The 19606-nt window shown below is 46.7% G+C and overlaps 1 protein-coding gene across 16 annotated transcripts in view; it reads left to right on the top strand.

Annotated features, from left to right (window-relative positions):
• The window catches only part of GGT1 (gamma-glutamyltransferase 1), a 655664-nt gene that overhangs the window by 574816 nt on the left and 61242 nt on the right, over positions 1-19606 (top strand). For 10 of the 16 annotated variants that reach the window (XM_085636048.1, XM_085636047.1, XM_085636050.1 and 7 more), the window contains 2 exons: positions 3211-3300; positions 15770-15962. In XM_085636048.1, coding sequence (XP_085492174.1) covers positions 3211-3300; positions 15770-15962 — 283 coding nt within the window. The remainder of the gene's footprint in view (positions 1-3210; positions 3301-15769; positions 15963-19606) is intronic. The other 6 variants (XM_085636056.1, XM_085636062.1, XM_085636063.1 and 3 more) reach the window with 1 other exon arrangement.

Raw genomic sequence — 19606 nt, 5'->3', positions numbered from 1 at the left:
GAGCAGTTCCATAGCCATATAGAGGAGCGGAACTGAAGGCTGAGTCCTTTATAAGATTATGAAACTTCGTGGTGACTTGCAATATACTTATGTACGGGGAACAACCTTTACAACGCAACTTTTACAACGCACTACCTTTACAACGCATTTTTTACAACGCATAATCCATTACAACGCATGACATTACAACGCATGACACTACAACGCATTTTTAAAAACTACCTTTACAACGCATTCCATTACAACGCATACTACCATTACAACGCATACCATTACAACGCATAATATTACACTACACTATCCAACACTTACCCTACTGTTGCACCTCCTGGAGTTAGAATAGTAATTTTTACCCCTATACTATCCAACACTTACCCTACTGTTGCACCCCCTGGAGTTAGAATAGTAATTTTTACCCCTATACTATCCAACACTTACCCTACTGTTGCACCCCCTGGAGTTAGAATAGTAATTTTTACCCCTATACTATCCAACACTTACCCTACTGATGCACCCCCTGGAGTTAGAATAGTAATTTTTACCCCTATACTATCCAACACTTACCCTACTGTTGCACCCCCTGGAGTTAGAATAGTAATTTTTACCACTATACTATCCAACACTTACCCTACTGTTGCACCCCCTGGAGTTACAATAGTAATTTTTACCCCTATACTATCCAACACTTACCCTACTGTTGCACCCCCTGGAGTTAGAATAGTAATTTTTACCCCTATACTATCCAACACTTACCCTACTGATGCACCCCCTGGAGTTAGAATAGTAATTTTTACCCCTATACTATCCAACACTTACCCTACTGTTGCACCCCCTGGAGTTAGAATAGTAATTTTTACCCCTATACTATCCAACACTTACCCTACTGTTGCACCCCCTGGAGTTAGAATAGTAATTTTTACCCCTATACTATCCAACACTTACCCTACTGTTGCACCCCTTGGAGTTAGAATAGTAATTTTTACCCCTATACTATTCAACACTTACCCTACTGTTGCACCCCCTGGAGTTAGAATAGTAATTTTTACCCCTATAATATCCAACACTTACCCTACTGTTGCACCCCCTGGAGTTAGAAAAGTAACTTTTACCCCTATACTATCTAATACTTACCTTAAATGCAATTTAATATTATGCGTTGTAATGGTATGCGTTGTAAAGGTATTATGCGTTGTAATGGAAATGCGTTGTAAAGGTAGTTTTTAAAAATGCGTTGTAGTGTCATGCGTTGTAATGTCATGCGTTGTAATGGATTATGCGTTGTAAAAAATGCGTTGTAAGTGCATGCGTTGTAAAAGTGTGCGTTGTAACGTCATACATCCCTTATGTACGCCAGGGGGCGCTTTGTCCCTCATAATCAGAGCCACCGAAGTAATGCGATTGAGGGCCCATGATTTTTCTAGCATAATAATTGATTTACCACTTTTGCCAAATAATCTATCAAGTGCATAATCTGCAGATTTGAACAAAAATGATTTTGTTTCTAACTCAGACGGTTCAAAAGTTAATAAAAACACAATGACGTGCTGCTGAAGGTTGATTGGTCACCTTTCTGTTGCTTATTGCTATATTTGGGTTTTAAATTGGTACTAATGAGGGGCAACCTATGCCAAGACAGTGTTAATAAGTGTAAAAATAATGAAGTAATTCTATCACAAAATGTGCGCATTATGCCACAAAATGTGGCATTTCTTGCCACATAATTAAGTCAACCCTGCCCCAAAATTAGGCCCTCCCCTGCCACATAATTCCAGTGGTTCTACATATAATTTATGGTCACAGGATCACCTTTCCCACAACACACTCAAACCCTTGGTGCGTAGCTCCTTCATCTGAAAGAGTGAGCATGTTTTCAAACATGAGGAATAAAGATAAAACTCTAGTGCAAATTTAAACACATCAAAAACCTGTAAGAGATTTGTTGCAAACAGATATTAGAAGCAGTTCAATACCAGGTCAGTTTTAAAAATAAAAATTGCAGTAGCTCGGAATGTGTAGAAGCATGCAGAAAGATTCTAGCTTTTCTGTATCTAAGGAGTTAAAAAATAAACAAATTCTCTCTGTTTATCATTGTAAGCTATTTAAAAAGAGCAGGAGAAAGAAAAAGAAAAGCAGTGTTTCTAAACAGATGCTTTGTTCTGAGACCTGACCTCAGTGGCGTAGCTAGGCCTTATGCCGCCTATTGTAGCGCCTGCGTTTGCCGCCCGCGGATGGCGAAAGGAGTAGCGGGGTCCTGGCCTATCGCTGCCCCCAAACCTCACCCCCCCCCCTTTCTACGCCACTGCCTCACCTTGAGTGCTGGCTCTGGGAGCACGCATTGCGATGTCAAAACTGGACTGAGTCCTGACATAAACCGCCTATTATAAAGAAATTAGAGATGGGTGAATATACAGGGCTTACAGAAACCCATGTATTATATACACGTCAATATTTATGTATTTACTTATACTCAGACGCGCAACGCCCATCGGGCTCAAAGGGCCCCTTGTGCGTGTCAGCCTGGGCTGAGACAGCTTCCCGGGCTGGGGACCCTCTTATTGCAGCCACATCTGAGTACTTCACAGGTCTTTAAAAGACCATTTACTTGTTAACAAGGATTTGTTGTGTTTTCCCCCCTTCTTAGAGCCCCTGCATCTCTACTCTGACCGTCGTTGGAAGAATTAGCCCCCCCTGAAATTTTTAGTAGCCCCCCAGAAATCTGGCTCTAGATGCGCCTCTGCTTACACTCATGTACCATACAACAGCCTCAAAAGTGCAGCCCGCCCCTCCGGGCCGGCTTTAGTGCTGGAGGCGCCCGGTGCAACAATAATTTTTTGCGCCCCCACACCACATGACCGCCTCCTACGATTCTTTCACTTCCACCTGGCAACAGTGTCCCATATCTCTCCAATAATAAATTATTGCTTAACGCAGCACCCCCACCTGAGGTCAGTGCCCCCACCACAGGCCAGCGCCCAGTGCAGCCGCATCGGTCGCACTGCCCTAAAGCCGGCCCTGCCACCCCTTTATCAATAAACACATAATTAAATCAAGTGTGAGTTACCTTCCATTTGAGACACAGCAGTAGAACCCATGCCTGTGCTGCTGTCATTGCATAGAGTCCCCTTGGCTTCTAGAAAGGTCTCCTTAAAAGCCATTGGCCGAGCAGGGAGGCAAGAACCTCCTCTGATCCTAAAATGTATCTTTTTACAGGAAGAGTGGAAATCATCAACGCACGAGAGGTGGCGCCGAGCAACGCGTCCGTGGACATGTACGGGAACAACACAGAGCTGGCACTAACAGGTGAGAACCTGAGAGAGAGAAAGACGGGACATAGCGGCCAAGGTTTCAGATTGCTATGTGTGACATTTTAATAATTTCAGTGTAGTTATGAGTGACATTTCAACGAATATGAGTGACACTTTCTCACGATCAAAAATCAAGCAATTAAACATATAGGGAAACATATAAATATCAGAAATTACATCCATTTGAGCAACAAGAAACTCTAAGAAGTAATTGAAGTAAAGTGCACTAAGAGGGGTGGGGTGCAAAAAGCGACGGCGAGCTCCTCTGCCAATCAATGCGCCCGCACTGCGTGGTGGCCTGAGTAAAAGCATCCATGAAAACTAATAATAAGCCAAACATAAGCAAATGCTTGACTTACGACATGTGTAGAGAGAAGAGCCAGTGTGGAAATCGGCATATTCAGGACAATGTCAGCAACTTAGCCGCCCATAATACCAACTCTAATACAAACAAAGTTATCCGCCAAACAAAGTGATAGTTGGCAAACTCGTCATAAACAATTCAATCAATCAATCATTTGTAAAGCGCACTACATACTCGCGAGGGTGTCAAGGCTCTGGGGGGCGCTACTGATCGGACAGCCAGGTCTTGAGTATCCTCCTGAAGGTCAGCAGGTCTTGGGTGTGTTTTAGGCTCAGTGGGAGGGTGTTCCATGTCTTGGCGGCGAGGTGGGAGAAGGATCTTCCGCCGGTGGTTGTTCTTCAGATGCGCGGGACGGTGGCAGGTGAGAGGCCGGCGGAGCGTAGCTGGCGGTTGGGGATGTAAAAGGAGAGCCGTCTGTTGAGGTAGGCTGGGCCGGTCTTGTGGAGTGCTTTGTGTGCGTGGATGAGGAGCTTGAAGGATATCCTCTTGTTGACGGGGCGCCAGTGCAGGTTTCTCAAGTGGGGAGTGATGTGGCCGTGTCGTGGTACGTCAAGGATCAGTCGTGCCGAGGCGTTTTGGATGCGTTGTAGTCGTTTGAGCTTGGTCGGGGCTCCCGCGCAGAGGGCGTTTCCGTAGTCGAGTCTGCTGCTGATGAGAGCCTGGGTGACTGTCTTTCTTGCATCTGTCGGGATCCATCTGTAGATCTTGCGGAGCATGCGGAGGGTGTTGAAGCAGCAGGAGGAGGAGACAGCGTTGACTTGCTTGGTCATTGAGAGCGTTGAGTCGAGGATGATTCCCAGGTTGCGTGCGTGTTCGGTGGGTCGGGGCTGCCCCCAGTGCCGTCGGCCACCAGGAGTCATCCCAGGCTGAAGGGTTGGAGCCAAGGATGAGGACCTCCGTCTTGTCCGAGTTCAGCTTCAGACGGCTGATCTTCTTTCAGTCGGCGATGGCCTTCATTCCTTCATGGAGGTTGGCTTTGGCGGTGATGGGGTCCTTGGTGAGGGAGAGGATCAGTTGAGTGTCGTCGGCGTAGGAGATTATGTTGAGGTCGTGCTGTCGGGCGACATGTGTGAGCGGGCCATGTAAATGTTGAACAGTGTCGGGCTGAGGGAGGATCCCTGGGGTACGCTGCAGATGATCTCGGAGGCTTTGGAACAGAATGGGGGTAGGCGGACGCTCTGGGTTCTGCCGGAGAGGAAGGAGGTGGTCCATTCCAGAGCCTTGTCTCGGATCCCTGCGGCGTGGAGGCGTGCGCTTAGTGTGCGGTGGCAGACGGTGTCGAAGGTGCCGGAGAGGTCTAGGAGGATGAGTGCTGCGGTCTCACCGTTGTCCAGCAGGGTTCTGATGTCGTCGGTGGCGGCAATGAGAGCAGTCTCGGTGCTGTGGTTGCTGCGGAACCCTGACTGGGAAGGGTCCAGGATTCTCTTTTCTTCGAGGTATCGGGTTAGCTGTCTGTTGAAGATTTTCTCGATGACCTTGGTCGGGAAGGGGAGCAGAGAGATGGGCCGGTAGTTCTTGAGGTCTCTTGGGTCTGCCTTAGGTTTTTTGAGTAGGGCGTTTATCTCGGTGTGTTTCCAGCTCTCTGGGAATGTCGCGGTCTTGAGGGAGAGATTGATGACGTTGCACAGGTGGGGTGCGATGGAGCTGCTTGCTTTGTTGAAGACGTAGTGCGGGAATGGGTCTGACGGAGAGCCGGAGTGGATTGTGCTCATGGTCTTGATGGTGTCCTCGACGCTCACGCGGAAACAATCATTTTAGACATGCGGCGGAGTTAATCTAGAAACATGTGACTGCAAGCTGAGCCAAGAAAAGAAATAAAAGAAATACGTGACTCTCTGCAGTTATACTGTGCTCATTCACCATGTTTACTACGTGCGAATGAGACCAAGCACAATGCAAAGGAAAAGTGATAATCACAACAATTGTAGAAAGCCCAAAATGCAGTGATTGCTGCCTAAATTAACAATAAATTATGACTTTAAACCTGATGATGCAGAACCCTCACAATCTTAATTCAAAATATAAATTATGAAAAGACTTTGGTAGTGCGTCAAACACAAATGTTTAAATGCACCCTTTCGTTGAAAACAAAACGAAAAAGAAAAATGATATTGTGTGTGAAATTAATTTTTCTGATCAGACTGTGCATGCCGCTCCATGGCGGCGCTGACAGACGTGACCAGTACAATAAACTAACTGTGTACAGTACTAAAGTCAGTCACTCACGGCTCTGCCTCTCGTGCAGCGCGTTGGCCAAAGTAAGTAACTGTATCACTTCGTTAATGAATTAGACGAGTTCAGACTGCTGTCTCTGCGTCGTCGTCCCAGTATGTCCGGCGTCCGCGGCATGAGCCGCACAGGGACCCGCAGCCGCACAGCAGCTGCAGGACACTGCATGATGCACTCTACAGCAGTCTTCTTCTCCAAGACACTGAGTGCAGACTCACTGACTCGTCCCCCGTCCGGCTGCACTAGTTTGCGCCCGCGATCACTGATGCCTCTGACGCGCTGCGCGGGCGACCCTCAGTGTCCACAGTCCTGTCGGTGAGTCAGTAACAGAAATTATTCAGTCACTCTCTGGTCTTGATCTGGCCTCGGCTCCCCGCCGGTCTGGCAACGTGAATGTCGGGGGATTTATTGCAGTGCTGCGCACCACAGACAGACAGACAGTCGGCCGTCCACCGACTCCACACGTTGATTGAGTTCCCTGCCGCTTCTGACCCACCTTACCTCACTTCCTCTTCCTCCGGACGTGACCAGGTACTACGGTCACATCCTATCCCGGGCCCCCCATGGTGTGCCACAGCCAGTAGCAACCACTGAGGGCAGGCCCCGCCCCGACGTCTGATTAGTGTCAAAGCCACGCGGCAGGTAATCTGCAGCCAGGCATGACAGGAGGCCGCTGGCCTGGGCAGGACAATTGTAACATTGTAGCAGTCACTCTCAGCCACTCGAGCTGAGAGCAGACAATTAACTATTAACTTACTGAGCCCAGCAGCTGCTGGCAGCACGTCTCAGAGCAGCACTGAAAGCCAGCACACAGGTGCACAGGCGCCAGCGGCGCCCGCTGGCACCCTGCATAGCCAGAGTTTCAGAGTGGGGCAATAATGCTTGACAATGCATTTCAGTGTGGTGATGCGGAACACCACACTGAAATGTGTGAGCGTCACACCTGATGCGTGGTACTTGGCAGGCATGGCGGTAGCTAGAGAGAGTGTGAAAGAGAAGGGGGGGAACTAGAGAGAGTGTGAAAGAGAACGGGGAAGCTAGAGAGAGTGTGAAAGAGAGGGGGAGCTAGAAAGAGTGTGAAAGAGAGGGGGGCTAGAGAGAGTGTGAAAGAGAGGGGGAATCTAGAGAGAGTGTAAAAGAGAGGGGGGCTAGAGAGAGTGTGAAAGAGAGGGGGGAATCTAGAGAGAGTGTAAAAGAGAGGGAAGCTAGAGAGAGTGTGAAAGAGAGGGGCGAGCTAGAGAGTGTGAGAGAGAGAGAGAGAAAAAATGAGGAGCTAAATCGTGTGAAAGAGGGAGAGAAAGAGGGTGAGCTAGAGTGAGGGGGGAGCTGGAGAGAGTGTGAAAGAGGGGGGAGCAAGAGAGAGTGTGAAAGAGAGGGGCTTCTATATAGAGATATTGGGGGCTAGAGAGAGAGAGGAGGAGCTAGATAGAGTGTGAAAGAGAGGGGCGAGCTAGAGAGTATGAAAGAGAGAGGGAGGTAGAGAGTGTGAAAGAGCGAGACAGGGAAGAGCTAGAGAGAGTGTGAAAGAGAGAAAGAGGGGCGAGCTGGAGTGAAAGGGGGGAGCTGGAGAGAGTGTGAAAGCACAGAGGTGGGAGCTAGAGAGAGTGTGAAAGAGAGAGAGCGAAAGAGAGGCGAGCGAGAGAGAGTGTGAAAGAGCAGAGGTGGGAGCTAGAGAGAGTGTGAAAGAGAGAGAGGGGCGAACTAGAGAGAGTGTGAAAGAGCAGAGGTGGGAGCTAGGGAGAGTGTTAAAGAGAGAGAGGAAGAGGGGCAACTAGAGTGAGGGGGAGCTAGAGAGAGTGTGAAAGAGAGAGGGGGGCTAAAGAGAGTGTGAAATAGAGAGAGAGGGGAGCTAGAGAGACTGACAGGTGGAAAGAGAGAGAGAGAGAGAGAGGCATAGAGATATGGAGAGAGGAGCAGATGGTGGGATAAAGAGGCAGAGAGTGAAAGAGATCCAGAGAGAGAGAGAGAGAGAGATCGAGAGAGAGAGATCGAGAGAGAGAGAGAGAGAGAGAGAGAGAGAGAGCCAAAGAGAGAGAGAGAGAGAGAGAGAGCCAAAGAGAGAGAGAGAGAGCCAAAGAGAGAGAGAGAGAGAGAGAGAGAGAGAGAGAGCCAAGAGAGAGAGAGAGAGAGAGAGAGAGAGAGAGAGAGCCAAAGAGAGAGAGAGAGAGAGAGAGAGAGCCAAAGAGAGAGAGAGAGAGAGAGAGAGAGAGAGAGAGAGCCAAAGAGAGAGAGAGAGAGAGAGAGAGAGAGCCAAAGAGAGAGAGAGAGAGAGAGAGCCAGAGAGAGAGAGAGAGAGAGAGAGAGCCGAGAGAGAGAGAGAGAGAGAGAGAGAGAGAGAGAGAGAGAGACAAAGAGAGAGAGTGAGAGAGAGAGCCAAAGAGAGAGAGTGAGAGAGAGAGCCAAAGAGAGAGAGTGAGAGAGACAGCCAAAGAGAGAGAGTGAGAGAGACAGCCAAAGAGAGAGACAGCCAAAGAGAGAGACAGCCAAAGAGAGAGACAGCCAAAGAGAGTGAGTGAGAGAAGGATGCAGAGAGAGAGTGAGTGAGAGAGAGAGATAAATAAAGAACCAGAGAGTGAAAGAGAGGGGCAGAGAGTGATAAAGCGAGATCCAGAGATTGAGAGGAAGAGGCAGAGAGGGTGAGACAGTGAGAGAGAGAGGCAAAGAGAGATACAGAGAGAGTGAAAGAGAGATCCAGAGTGAGAGAGACCGAGAGAGTGAGAGAGATCCAGAGAGTAAGAGGGAGACGGAGAGAGTGAAAGAGTGAGACATATAGTTATAGAGAGATAGAGTGATCCAGAAAGTAAGAGAGAGAGAGAGAGAGAGATAGATAGAAGCAGACCTATATGACGGGAGACCCAGAAAGTGAGATAAAGAGACAGTGAGAGAAAGGGGGAGAGAGAGAGAGATAAAGAGAGATAATGAGAGAGAGAGAAACAGAGGGAGATGAAGAGAGAGCGAGATAATGAGAGGAAGAGGCAGAGAGAGATCCAGATAGTGAGAGAGAGGCAGAGAGAGATATTGCCAAAGACAGTTAAATAAAGATACAGAAAGTGAGAGAAAGAGGCAGAGAGAGTGAGCCAGAGACACAGAGAGAGAGAAAGAGAGAGAGTTAGAAAGAGAGAGAGAGAGAGAGAGAGAGAGAGAGATAGAGGCAAAGCGAGATAAATAAAGATACAGCGAGTGAGAGAGAGGCAGAGAGAGTGAGAGAAAGAGACCGAAAGAGTGTGTGTGTGAGAAAGAGACCGAGCGAGTGAAAGAGAGAGACATAGGGACAGAGAGAGATAAAGATGAAGAGAGATCCAAAGAGTGAAAGAGAGGGGCAGAGAGTGATAAAGAGAGATCCAGAGAGTGAGAGGAAGAGGCAGAGAGGATGAGACAAAGAGAGATAAAGAGGGATCGAGAGAATGAGAGAGTCAGAGAGAGCGAAAGAGAGATCCAGAGAGAGAGAGACAGAAAGAGTGTTCGGGAGAGACGGAGAGAGTGAGAGAGCGAGCAACAGAGGCAAAGAGTAGATCCAGAGAGAGAGAGAGAGGTAGAGAGAGATGAAGAGAGACTGAGAGACCGAGAGAATGAGAGAAAGAGGCAGAGAGAGAAAGAGAGATCAAGAGAGGGACAGAAAGAGTGAATGGGAGAGACAGAGAGAGTGACAGAGCGACAGTCAAAGAGAGATCCAGAGAGTGAGAGAAAGAGGGAGAAAGGCAGAGAGAGAGAGACAGAGAGTGAGATAGAGGCAGAGAGAGATGAAGAGAGATGGGGAGAAGGAGAGAAGGAGGCAGAGAAGAGTGCAAGAGAGGTCCAGTGAGAGAGAGAGAGAGAGAGAGAGAGAGACAGAAAGAGTGACTGGGAGAGACTGAGAAAATGAGAGAGCACGATTGAGGCAAAGTGAGATCCTGAGAGTGAGAGAAAGAGACAGAGAGAGCAAGAGAGCGAGAGAAAGAGAGATCCAGAGAGTGAGAGAAGGAGGGAAAGAGGGTGAGACAGAGAGGGAGAGAGAGGGGCAAAGAGAGATTGAGAGTGAGAGAAAGAGAAAGAGGCAGAGAGAGTGAAAGGGAGATCCAGACAGTGAGGGAGACAGAAAGAGTGACTGGGATAGACAGAGAGAGTGAGAGAGAGAGCGATAGAGGCAAAGAGAGATCGAGAGAGGGAGAGAGAGTGAGATGCAGCAGCAGATGCAGGTCACACTTGATTACTATGTTTGATTGAAATAGCTGTAGGCGACATTTTATCTTTCTGCTTCTTTTGGTACAGATGTTAATCGGCGATCTTAAAGGATTAGAATAACTTTTTAATAAGAATTACTCGCCCTGTGTCTGAACAGTGCTCCTCTCTGTACCGCTAGGTTTTTAACATACTTCTTTTCCCGGGCTTTTACTTGGCTATTTAAACGGAGCCCCGATGTGGACTCGCCGCGGACGCACGCAGCGGGCGCGCCAAAGGCAATCCTGTCTGCACCCGTCCGTGCCTGGACGCCGCCTGCTGGCAGAAAGGTGGTATTTTTTATTAGGTAAACCATGTGCTTCCTATCTTATACCAGTTTTAAAGATAAGGAATCTTAACTCTAGTGCCTCTTGTATAGGGGAATTACCTCCTTTGGATAAGGAAGGTCCATAGCACTGCAATATGTGCAATTTGTCCCGCGTTCCTTCCTTCCCCAAAGCAAGTATGAGGCTCTTGGACCCACAGGACACAACCCTTTAACTGGCAGTAATAGTATCTCTCCTGATGTCGCCCAGCGTACCTCCCCTCGGTTACATGGCTTATATCTTAATGCGCGTTCTATTCCAAAGCATGGCTCGGAGCTCTGGGATCTCCTAGATACAACCAAACCAGACCAATGTTTCACCACTGAAACTTGGCTACACTCTTCTGCCCCCCCCATCTAGTGCAGTAGCGTTCTCGGAGGATTATAATTTAACTAGGCTTGATAGGCAGCTAAAAAAAGGGGGCGGACGAAATCCGTTAAAGATGAAACTCCTGGACTCCTGCTCTACTCCCTGGCTGGATCATAAGATTTCAATTAGAAACCACCTCCAATCTAAACTGGAAGGGGGCATTGGCTTATCTCCCACCTGGCGAAAAGAAAGATTTCAGCTCGAAGCTTATGGAATGGTTAGCCCCACATATCTTCGCAGCGGATGCTTTTTTGCTCTTGGGGGTCTTAATTACCATATGGATAATCAATCTCACTCTGACTCTATTCATCTTCTCGCAGATTTAGAATCTCTTGGCCTCTACCAAAAGATAGTGGGTCCCACCCACATAGCCGGGCATACCCTGGATGTAGTTTTCACCAATGCCCCTAACTTAGTGGTTGATCCCCCAGTTGCGCTGGTGTGGACTGATCACTTTTCTCTAAATTTTCTCTTAGACGTTCAGAAACCTAGTGCTGTCCACCACAATGTCTTGAAACCTACTAGACCTTGGAGGAAGGTTCTCTCCTCCACCTTCTTCCCTGTTTTTACTCCTCATTTTTTTAGGGACTATGAAGACCTAGATCTTGCTTTAAATATTTTTGAGGTTTCATTTACACAGGCCTTGGATACCATTGCCCCTCTGACACTGAGCAATAAATGTAAAGAAAAAATACTCTCGCTCCCTGGTACACTGAAACCCTGAAAAAGGAAAAGTCTATATGAAGAAGACGTGGGCGGAAATAGAGGAAAAACTAAATCAGAAGAGGAAAAACACATCCATGAAACAGCCTTAAGGAAATACTTAAACTGCAGTACTGCAAGAAGGACCCACATAGTTGACAGTATTAATTCTGCAAAGAATTACTCAAAAGAGCTTTTTAAAAAGCTAAAAGAATTCACCAATCCGACCACTTGTAGTTCTACGATCCCCACATCCCAGGTGCTCTGCGATGATCCTGCAGCGCATTTTCAACAAAAGATTCATAATATTTACCATTCGCTCTCACATAACCTGGTTTGGATAGGACTAGCTCCTTCTGACGTCCGTGTTAACTCCCATGTGCATTTGACTGTGGTGCTCGCCGATGTGTATGTGCATTTGACTGTGGTGCTCACAGGTGAATGAACATTTCACTGTGGTGCTTGCCGCTCTTTGTGTGCATTTGACTGTGGTGCTCATCGCTTTGTATGTTCATTTGACTGTGGCGCTCACCACTGTACATGTGCATTTGATTGTGGTGTTCGCCGTTGCATATATGTATTTGATTGTATATGTGTATTTTAGTGTGGTGCTCACCTGCTCGTCGCAGTATATGTGCATTTGACTGTGGTGCTCACCTCTGTATATGTACATGTGTTTGTGGTAGTCACCACTGTATATATGCATTTGACTGTGGTGCTCACCGCTGTATATGTGCATTTGACTGTGGTGCTCACCGCTGTATATGTGCATTTATTTGTGGTGCTCACCGCTGTATATTTGCATTTGACTGTGGTGCTCACTGCTGTATAAGTGCATTTGATTGTGGTGCTCGCCACTGTACAAGTGCATTTGATTGTGGTGCTCACCGCTGTATGTGCATTTGATTGTGGTGCTCACTGCTGTATGTGCATTTGATTGTGGTGCTCGCCGCTGTATATGTGCATTTATTTGTGGTGCTCACCGCTGTATATGTGCATTTGACTGTGGTGCTCACCGCTGTATACGTGCATTTGATTGTGGTGCTCACCACTGTACAAGTGCATTTGATTGTGGTGCTCACCGCTGTATGTGCATTTGATTGTGGTGCTCACTAGTGTATGTGCATTTGATTGTGGTGCTCACCAGTATTTGTGCATTCGACTGTGGTGCTCCCCTTGTATGTGCATTTGACTGTTGTTCTCATCACTGTGTTTGTGCACTTGATTGTGGTGCTCACCGCTGTATGTGCATTTGATTGTTGTGCTCACCACTGAATGTGTGTTTGATTGTGGTGCTCACCGCTGTATATGCATTTGATTGTTGTGCTCACTAGTGTATGTGCATTTGATTGTGGTGCTCACCGATGTGTTTGTGCATTTGATTGTGGTGCTCACCGCTGTATGTGCATTTGATTGTTGTGCTCACCACTGAATGTGTGTTTGATTGTGGTGCTCACCGCTGTATATGCATTTGATTGTTGTGCTCACTAGTGTATGTGCATTTGATTGTGGTGCTCACCGATGTGTTTGTGCATTTGATTGTGGTGCTCACCGCTGTATGTGCATTTGATTGTGGTGCTCACCGCTGTATGTGCGTTTGATTGTGGTGCTCACTAGTGTATGTGCATTTGATTGTGGTGCTCACTAGTGTATGTGAATTTGATTGTGGTGCTCACCGCTGTATGTGTGTTTGATTGTGGTGCTCACTAGTGTATGTGCATTTGATTGTGGTACTCACCGCTGTATGTGCATTTGATTGTGGTGCTCACCGTTGTATGTGCATTTGATTGTGGTGCTCACCAGTATATGTGCATTTGACTGTGGTGCTCACCCTTGTATGTGCATTTGACTGTTGTTCTCATCACTGTGTTTGTGCACTTGATTGTGGTGCTCACCGCTGTATGTGCATTTGATTGTGGTGCTCACCAGTATCTGTGCATTTGACTGTGGTGCTCACCCTTGTATGTGCATTTGACTGTTGTTCTCATCACTGTGTTTGTGCACTTGATTGTGGTGCTCGCCTGCTCGTCGCAGTATATGTGCATTTGACTGTGGTGCTCACCTCTGTATATGTACATGTGTTTGTGGTAGTCACCACTGTATATGTGCATTTGACTGTGGTGCTCACTGCTGTATAAGTGCATTTGATTGTGGTGCTCACCGCTGTGTTTGTGCATTTGATTGTGGTGCTCACCGCTGTATGTGCATTTGATTGTGGTGCTCACCGCTGTATGTGCGTTTGATTGTGGTGCTCACTAGTGTATGTGCATTTGATTGTGGTGCTCACTAGTGTATGTTTATTTGATTGTGGTGCTCACCGCTGAATGTGTGTTTGATTGTGGTGCTCACCGCTGTATATGAATTTGATTGTGGTGCTCACTAGTGTATGTGCATTTGATTGTGGTGCTCACCGCTGTGTGTGCATTTGATTGTGGTGCTCACCTCTGTATGTGCATTTGATTGTTGTGCTCACCGTTGTATGTGCATTTGACTGTGGTGCTCACCCTTGTATGTGCATTTGACTGTTGTTCTCATCACTGTGTTTGTGCACTTGATTGTGGTGCTCACCGCTGTATGTGCATTTGATTGTGGTGCTCACCAGTATATGTGCATTTGACTGTGGTGCTCACCATTGTATGTGCATTTGACTGTTCTCATCACTGTTTGTGCACTTGATTGTGGTGCTCACCGCTGTATGTGCATTTGATTGTGGTGCTCACCGCTGTATGTGCATTTGATTGTGGTGCTCGCCGGTGTATGTGCATTTGATTGTGGTGCTCACCGCTGTATGTGCATTTGATTGTGGTGCTCACTAGTGTATGTGCATTTGATTGTGGTGCTCACCACTGTATGTGTGTTTGATTGTGGTGTTCACTAATGTATGTGCACTTAAATTGTGGTGCTCATCGCTGTATGTGCATTTGATTGTGGTGCTCACTAGTGTATGTGCCTTTGATTGTGGTGCTCACCGGTGTGTGTGCATTTGATTGTGGTGCTCACTAGTGTATGTGCATTTGATTGTGGTGCTCACCGCTGTATGTGCATTTGATTGTGGTGCTCACTAGTGTATGTGCATTTGATTGTGGTGCTCGCCGGTGTATGTGCATTTGATTGTGGTGCTCACCGCTGTATGTGCATTTGATTGTGGTGCTCACTAGTGTATGTGCATTTGATTGTGGTGCTCACCACTGTATGTGTGTTTGATTGTGGTGTTCACTAATGTATGTGCACTTAAATTGTGGTGCTCATCGCTGTATGTGCATTTGATTGTGGTGCTCACTAGTGTATGTGCCTTTGATTGTGGTGCTCACCGGTGTGTGTGCATTTGATTGTGGTGCTCACTAGTGTATGTGCATTTGATTGTGGTGCTCACCGCTGTATGTGCATTTGATTGTGGTGCTCACCGCTGTATGTGCATTTGATTGTGGTGCTCGCCGGTGTATGTGCATTTGATTGTGTTGCTCGCCGCTGTATGTGCATTTGATTGTGGTGCTCGCCGCTGTATGTGCATTTGATTGTGGTGCTCACTAGTGTATGTGCATTTGATTGTGGTGCTCGCCGCTGTATGTGCATTTGATTGTGGTGCTCACTAGTGTATGTGCATTTGATTGTGTTGCTCGCCGCTGTATGTGCATTTGATTGTGGTGCTCGCCGCTGTATGTGCATTTGATTGTGGTGCTCACTAGTGTATGTGCATTTGATTGTGGTGCTCGCCGCTGTATGTGCATTTGATTGTGGTGCTCACTAGTGTATGTGCATTTGATTGTGGTGCTCGCCGCTGTATGTGCATTTGATTGTGGTGCTCACTAGTGTATGTGCATTTGATTGTGGTGCTCGCCGCTGTATGTGCATTTGATTGTGGTGCTCACTAGTGTATGTGCATTTGATTGTGGTGCTCGCCGCTGTATGTGCATTTGATTGTGGTGCTCACCAGTGTAGGTGCATTTGACTGGGGTGCTCGCCGCTGTATGTGCATTTGATTGTGGTGCTCACTAGTGTGTGTGCATTTGATTGTGGGGTCATAGATACTGCAGCCGCTTCCCACGCTTGAGCCTTGTATTCTCCCACAGCACGGACAATCCATTGTGCTTGGAATGGCTCTGAAATGTGTAGGCGCTACATGATTGTGCTGGAAAGGACTTGGCCCCGGTGCACATGAACAGGCTGGTAATACTGCTGATGTCTGTTGTGTTCACGTGCCCTGGTGCCCACATCGCTTCTGACAGGTCTGTAATCCAGTGCCCCTCTCTCCTCCTCTTGTCTCCTCTCTGCCGCAGGGGGACTGTCCATAGCCGTGCCCGGGGAGCTCCGAGGCTACCAGCTGGCCTACCAGCGCCACGGGAGGCTGCCGTGGAGGCGGCTGTTCGAGCCCAGCATCAGGCTGGCTAGAGAAGGCTTTCCCGTAGGAAAGGGTCTGTTTCAAGGAATCAGTAAGGCCGCCGCGTTCATAGAGGCCGACGAGTCTCTGTGGTAGGTACCGGGGGCAGACTGCGCATGTCCGTGGATGGAAGGTAGCAAGGCCAGAGTGCGCATGAATGCAATACAAAGTGTCATGGCCAGACTGTGCGTATGAATGTAAGGTGCCAAGGCCAGACTGTGCCAGACTGTGCGTATGAATACAAGGTGTCAAGGCCAGACTGTGTGTATCAATACAAGGTGTTAAGGCCAGAATGTGTGTATCAATACAAGGTGTTAAGGCTAGAATGTGTGTATCAATACAAGGTGTCAAAGCCAGAATGTGTGTATCAATACAAGGTGTCAAGGCCAGACTGTCCATATCAATTCAAGGTGTCAAGGCCAGAATGTGTGTATCAATGCAAGGTGTCAAGGCCAGAGTGTGTGTATCAATACAAAGTGTCAAGGTCAGAGTGTGTGCATCAATACAAGGTGTTAAGGCCAGAGTGTGTGTATCTATACCAGGTGTGAAGGCCAGAATGTATGTATCAATGCAAGGTGTCCAGGCCAGACTGTCCATATCAATACAAGGTGTCCAGGTCAGAATGTGTGTATCAATACAAGGTGTCAAAGCCAGAATGTGTGTATCAATACAAGGTGTCAACGTCGGAATGTGTGCATCAATACAAGGTGTCAAGGCCAGAATGTGTGTATCAATACAAGGTGTCAAAGCCAGAATGTGTGCATCAATACAAGGTGTCACGGCCAGAATGTGTGTATCAATTCAAGGTGTCAAGGCCAGACTGTCCTTATCAATGCAAGGTGTTAAGACCAGACTGTGCATATGAATGCAAGGTGTCAAGGTCAGAATGTGTGCATCAATACAAGGTGTCAAGGTCAGAATGTGTATCAATACAAGGTGTCAAGGCCCGAATGTGTGTATCAATACAAGGTGTCAAGGCCAGACTGTCCTTATCAATGCAAGGTGTTAAGACCAGACTGTGCATATGAATGCAAGGTGTCAAGGTCAGAATGTGTGCATCAATACAAGGTGTCAAGGTCAGAATGTGTATCAATACAAGGTGTCAAGGCCCGAATGTGTGTATCAATACAAGGTGTCAAGGCCAGACTGTCCTTATCAATGCAAGGTGTTAAGACCAGACTGTGCATATGAATGCAAGGTGTCAAGGTCAGAATGTGTGCATCAATACAAGGTGTCAAGGCCAGAATGTGTGTATCAATACAAGGTGTTAAGGCCAGAATGTGTGTATCAATACAAGGTGTCAATGCCAGACTGTCCTTATCAATGCAAGGTGTTAAGACCAGACTGTGCATATGAATGCAAGGTGTCAAGGTCAGAATGTGTGCATCAATACAAGGTGTCAAGGCCAGAATGTGTGTATCAATACAAGGTGTTAAGGCCAGAATGTGTGTATCAATACAAGGTGTCAATGCCAGAATGTGTGCATCAATACAAGGTGTCAAGGCCAGAATGTGTGCATCAATACAAGGTGTCAAGGCCAGAATGTGTGTATCAATACAAGGTGTCAATGCCAGAATGTGTGCATCAATACAAGGTGTCAAAGCCAGAATGTGTGTATCAATACAAGGTGTCAAGGCCAGACTGTCCTTATCAATGCAAGGTGTTAAGACCAGACTGTGCATATGAATGCAAGGTGTCAAGGTCAGAATGTGTGCATCAATACAAGGTGTCAAGGCCAGAATGTGTGTATCAATACAAGGTGTTAAGGCCAGAATGTGTGTATCAATACAAGGTGTCAATGCCAGAATGTGTGCATCAATACAAGGTGTCAATGCCAGAATGTGTGTATCAATACAAGGTGTTAAGGCCAGACTGTTCTTATCAATACAAGGTGTTAAGGCCAGAATGTGTGTATCAATACAAGGTGTCAAGGTCAGAGTGTGTGTATCAACGCAAGGTGTCAAGGTCAGAATGTGTGTATCAATACAAGGTGTCCAGGTCAGAATGTGTGTATCAATGCAAGGTGTCAAGGTCAGAATGTGTGTATCAATACAAGGTGTCAAGGTCAGAATGTGTGTATCCATGCAAGGTGTCACGGCCAGAATGTGTGTATCAATGCAAGGTGTCAAGGTCTGAATGTGTGTATCATCATCAACAAATCTTTATTCGATTGTTACATCATGAAAGATACACTTTGACAGAATAAAAAAGGGTACAAATACAAATGCAAATAAAGATTCAAAACAGAAGCTAAAATCCTTTAAAGCGTTAGATATCTCTATAACTGAGTCCAGCCCAGGAGAAAGCTACTATACAATTCATAAAATCAGCGTTGCGATCTTTCCTTACGTGATGAGATCAATAATAAGCTTAATAATAACAACTGGGCCCTTTATACAATTAAATACCATGAATAGGAGGTTCTGAAGGAATAGCCCTCTTCGCAATAGATCTACGAATGGCCCATGACCAGCTCAAAAATTTGGCCATTGCAATAACTATATCCTCTCAAGTATGGGTTCTCAGAATACGCAATGCTGTTATATGCGATCTGGTGCCTAAGTTTGAACAAATCGGTTTAAGCCATTTATGCCTAGGTTGAGCGAAGGCAGGGCACACAAACAAAACCTGGGTAATTGATTCTTCCTGTGTTAAGCATGTAAGACAGAACCTATCGTGACCACCCTACCATTTATTCCTAAAGGAGTTGAGAGGGAGGGACCCCACTCTAAATTGATGATATAGTTTGCGATCATCTGGTCTGGAGATGAAATTCCAGTATGGTTCAAAAGTACTTATGATCCATAAAGAGACCAGATAGTGAACTGCTGTTAGTCACTGACCATAATTTCCCAATCCTGGATTCCCAGTATACATTTTTGAAATCCAATTTATTGGGAAATTGATTGCCCCTAGGATCAACCAGAGGTGGCCCAATCCCATGTCGTGCAAACCACTTTTAATATATTGGAGCCAGGCTATTCTCCTAAGCTTATCTTGATCTTTAATATACCAGATTTCATTTGCATAAGGAAGTAGCTCAGGTGTAGTCCACAGTCTTCTCCAATAAGAGAGGGGTCTAAACCCAGCATCATCGTCAAACGCCCTACAGCCCAGATCGAGCAGTAGAGGCTGGATGGGTGTCGACTGGGGAAGGGCAGTCAGTGAGCGCAAACATTTATTTTGGGCTATAACTAAGGGGGAAAGATTATCAAAGCCCCATATCTCAGCCCCGTAAATAATCGTGGCTCTTATTTTCCCTTTATACAGGGCCATGGCAGGCCCGCCAGGTTTCGTATATGAAGCTTTATGTTCTTTCAGAAGGGCACCAGCTAGTTGATTGTGTTTGAGAACAAGTAAATCTTTTTGTGGCTTCCAGGACAACCTCCGGCCCATGGTGATCCCCAGATAGGTAAATGTGTCAGTTTGTTCTAGAGGTATATAATTCATTGACACTTTACTCTTAAATATTTTACTTTTGTGCATCTTACCATGTATTTAGTCTTATCAACATTAATGGCCAGGCCATGGTCATTGCAGAAGACCAGAAATCTGTCTAAGGCCCGCTGTAGACCTGATTGTGTTTTGGACAGTATAAGCGTGTCATCTGCAAACATAAGAAGTGGGATCTTAGAACCCTCTAATGATGGAGCATCGGTTGGGTAGTTGGTAAAGTATGAAATAACCCTGTTAATAAACAAGGAGAACAGGGTCGGGGCTAAAACGCACCCCTGCC

Source organism: Triturus cristatus, chromosome 11 (genome assembly GCF_964204655.1).
Source record: "Triturus cristatus chromosome 11, aTriCri1.1, whole genome shotgun sequence".
Classification (NCBI taxonomy): domain Eukaryota; kingdom Metazoa; phylum Chordata; class Amphibia; order Caudata; family Salamandridae; genus Triturus; species Triturus cristatus.
The sequence above is the reverse complement of the archived record's forward strand: the minus strand, read 5'-3'. Positions and strand labels throughout refer to the sequence as shown.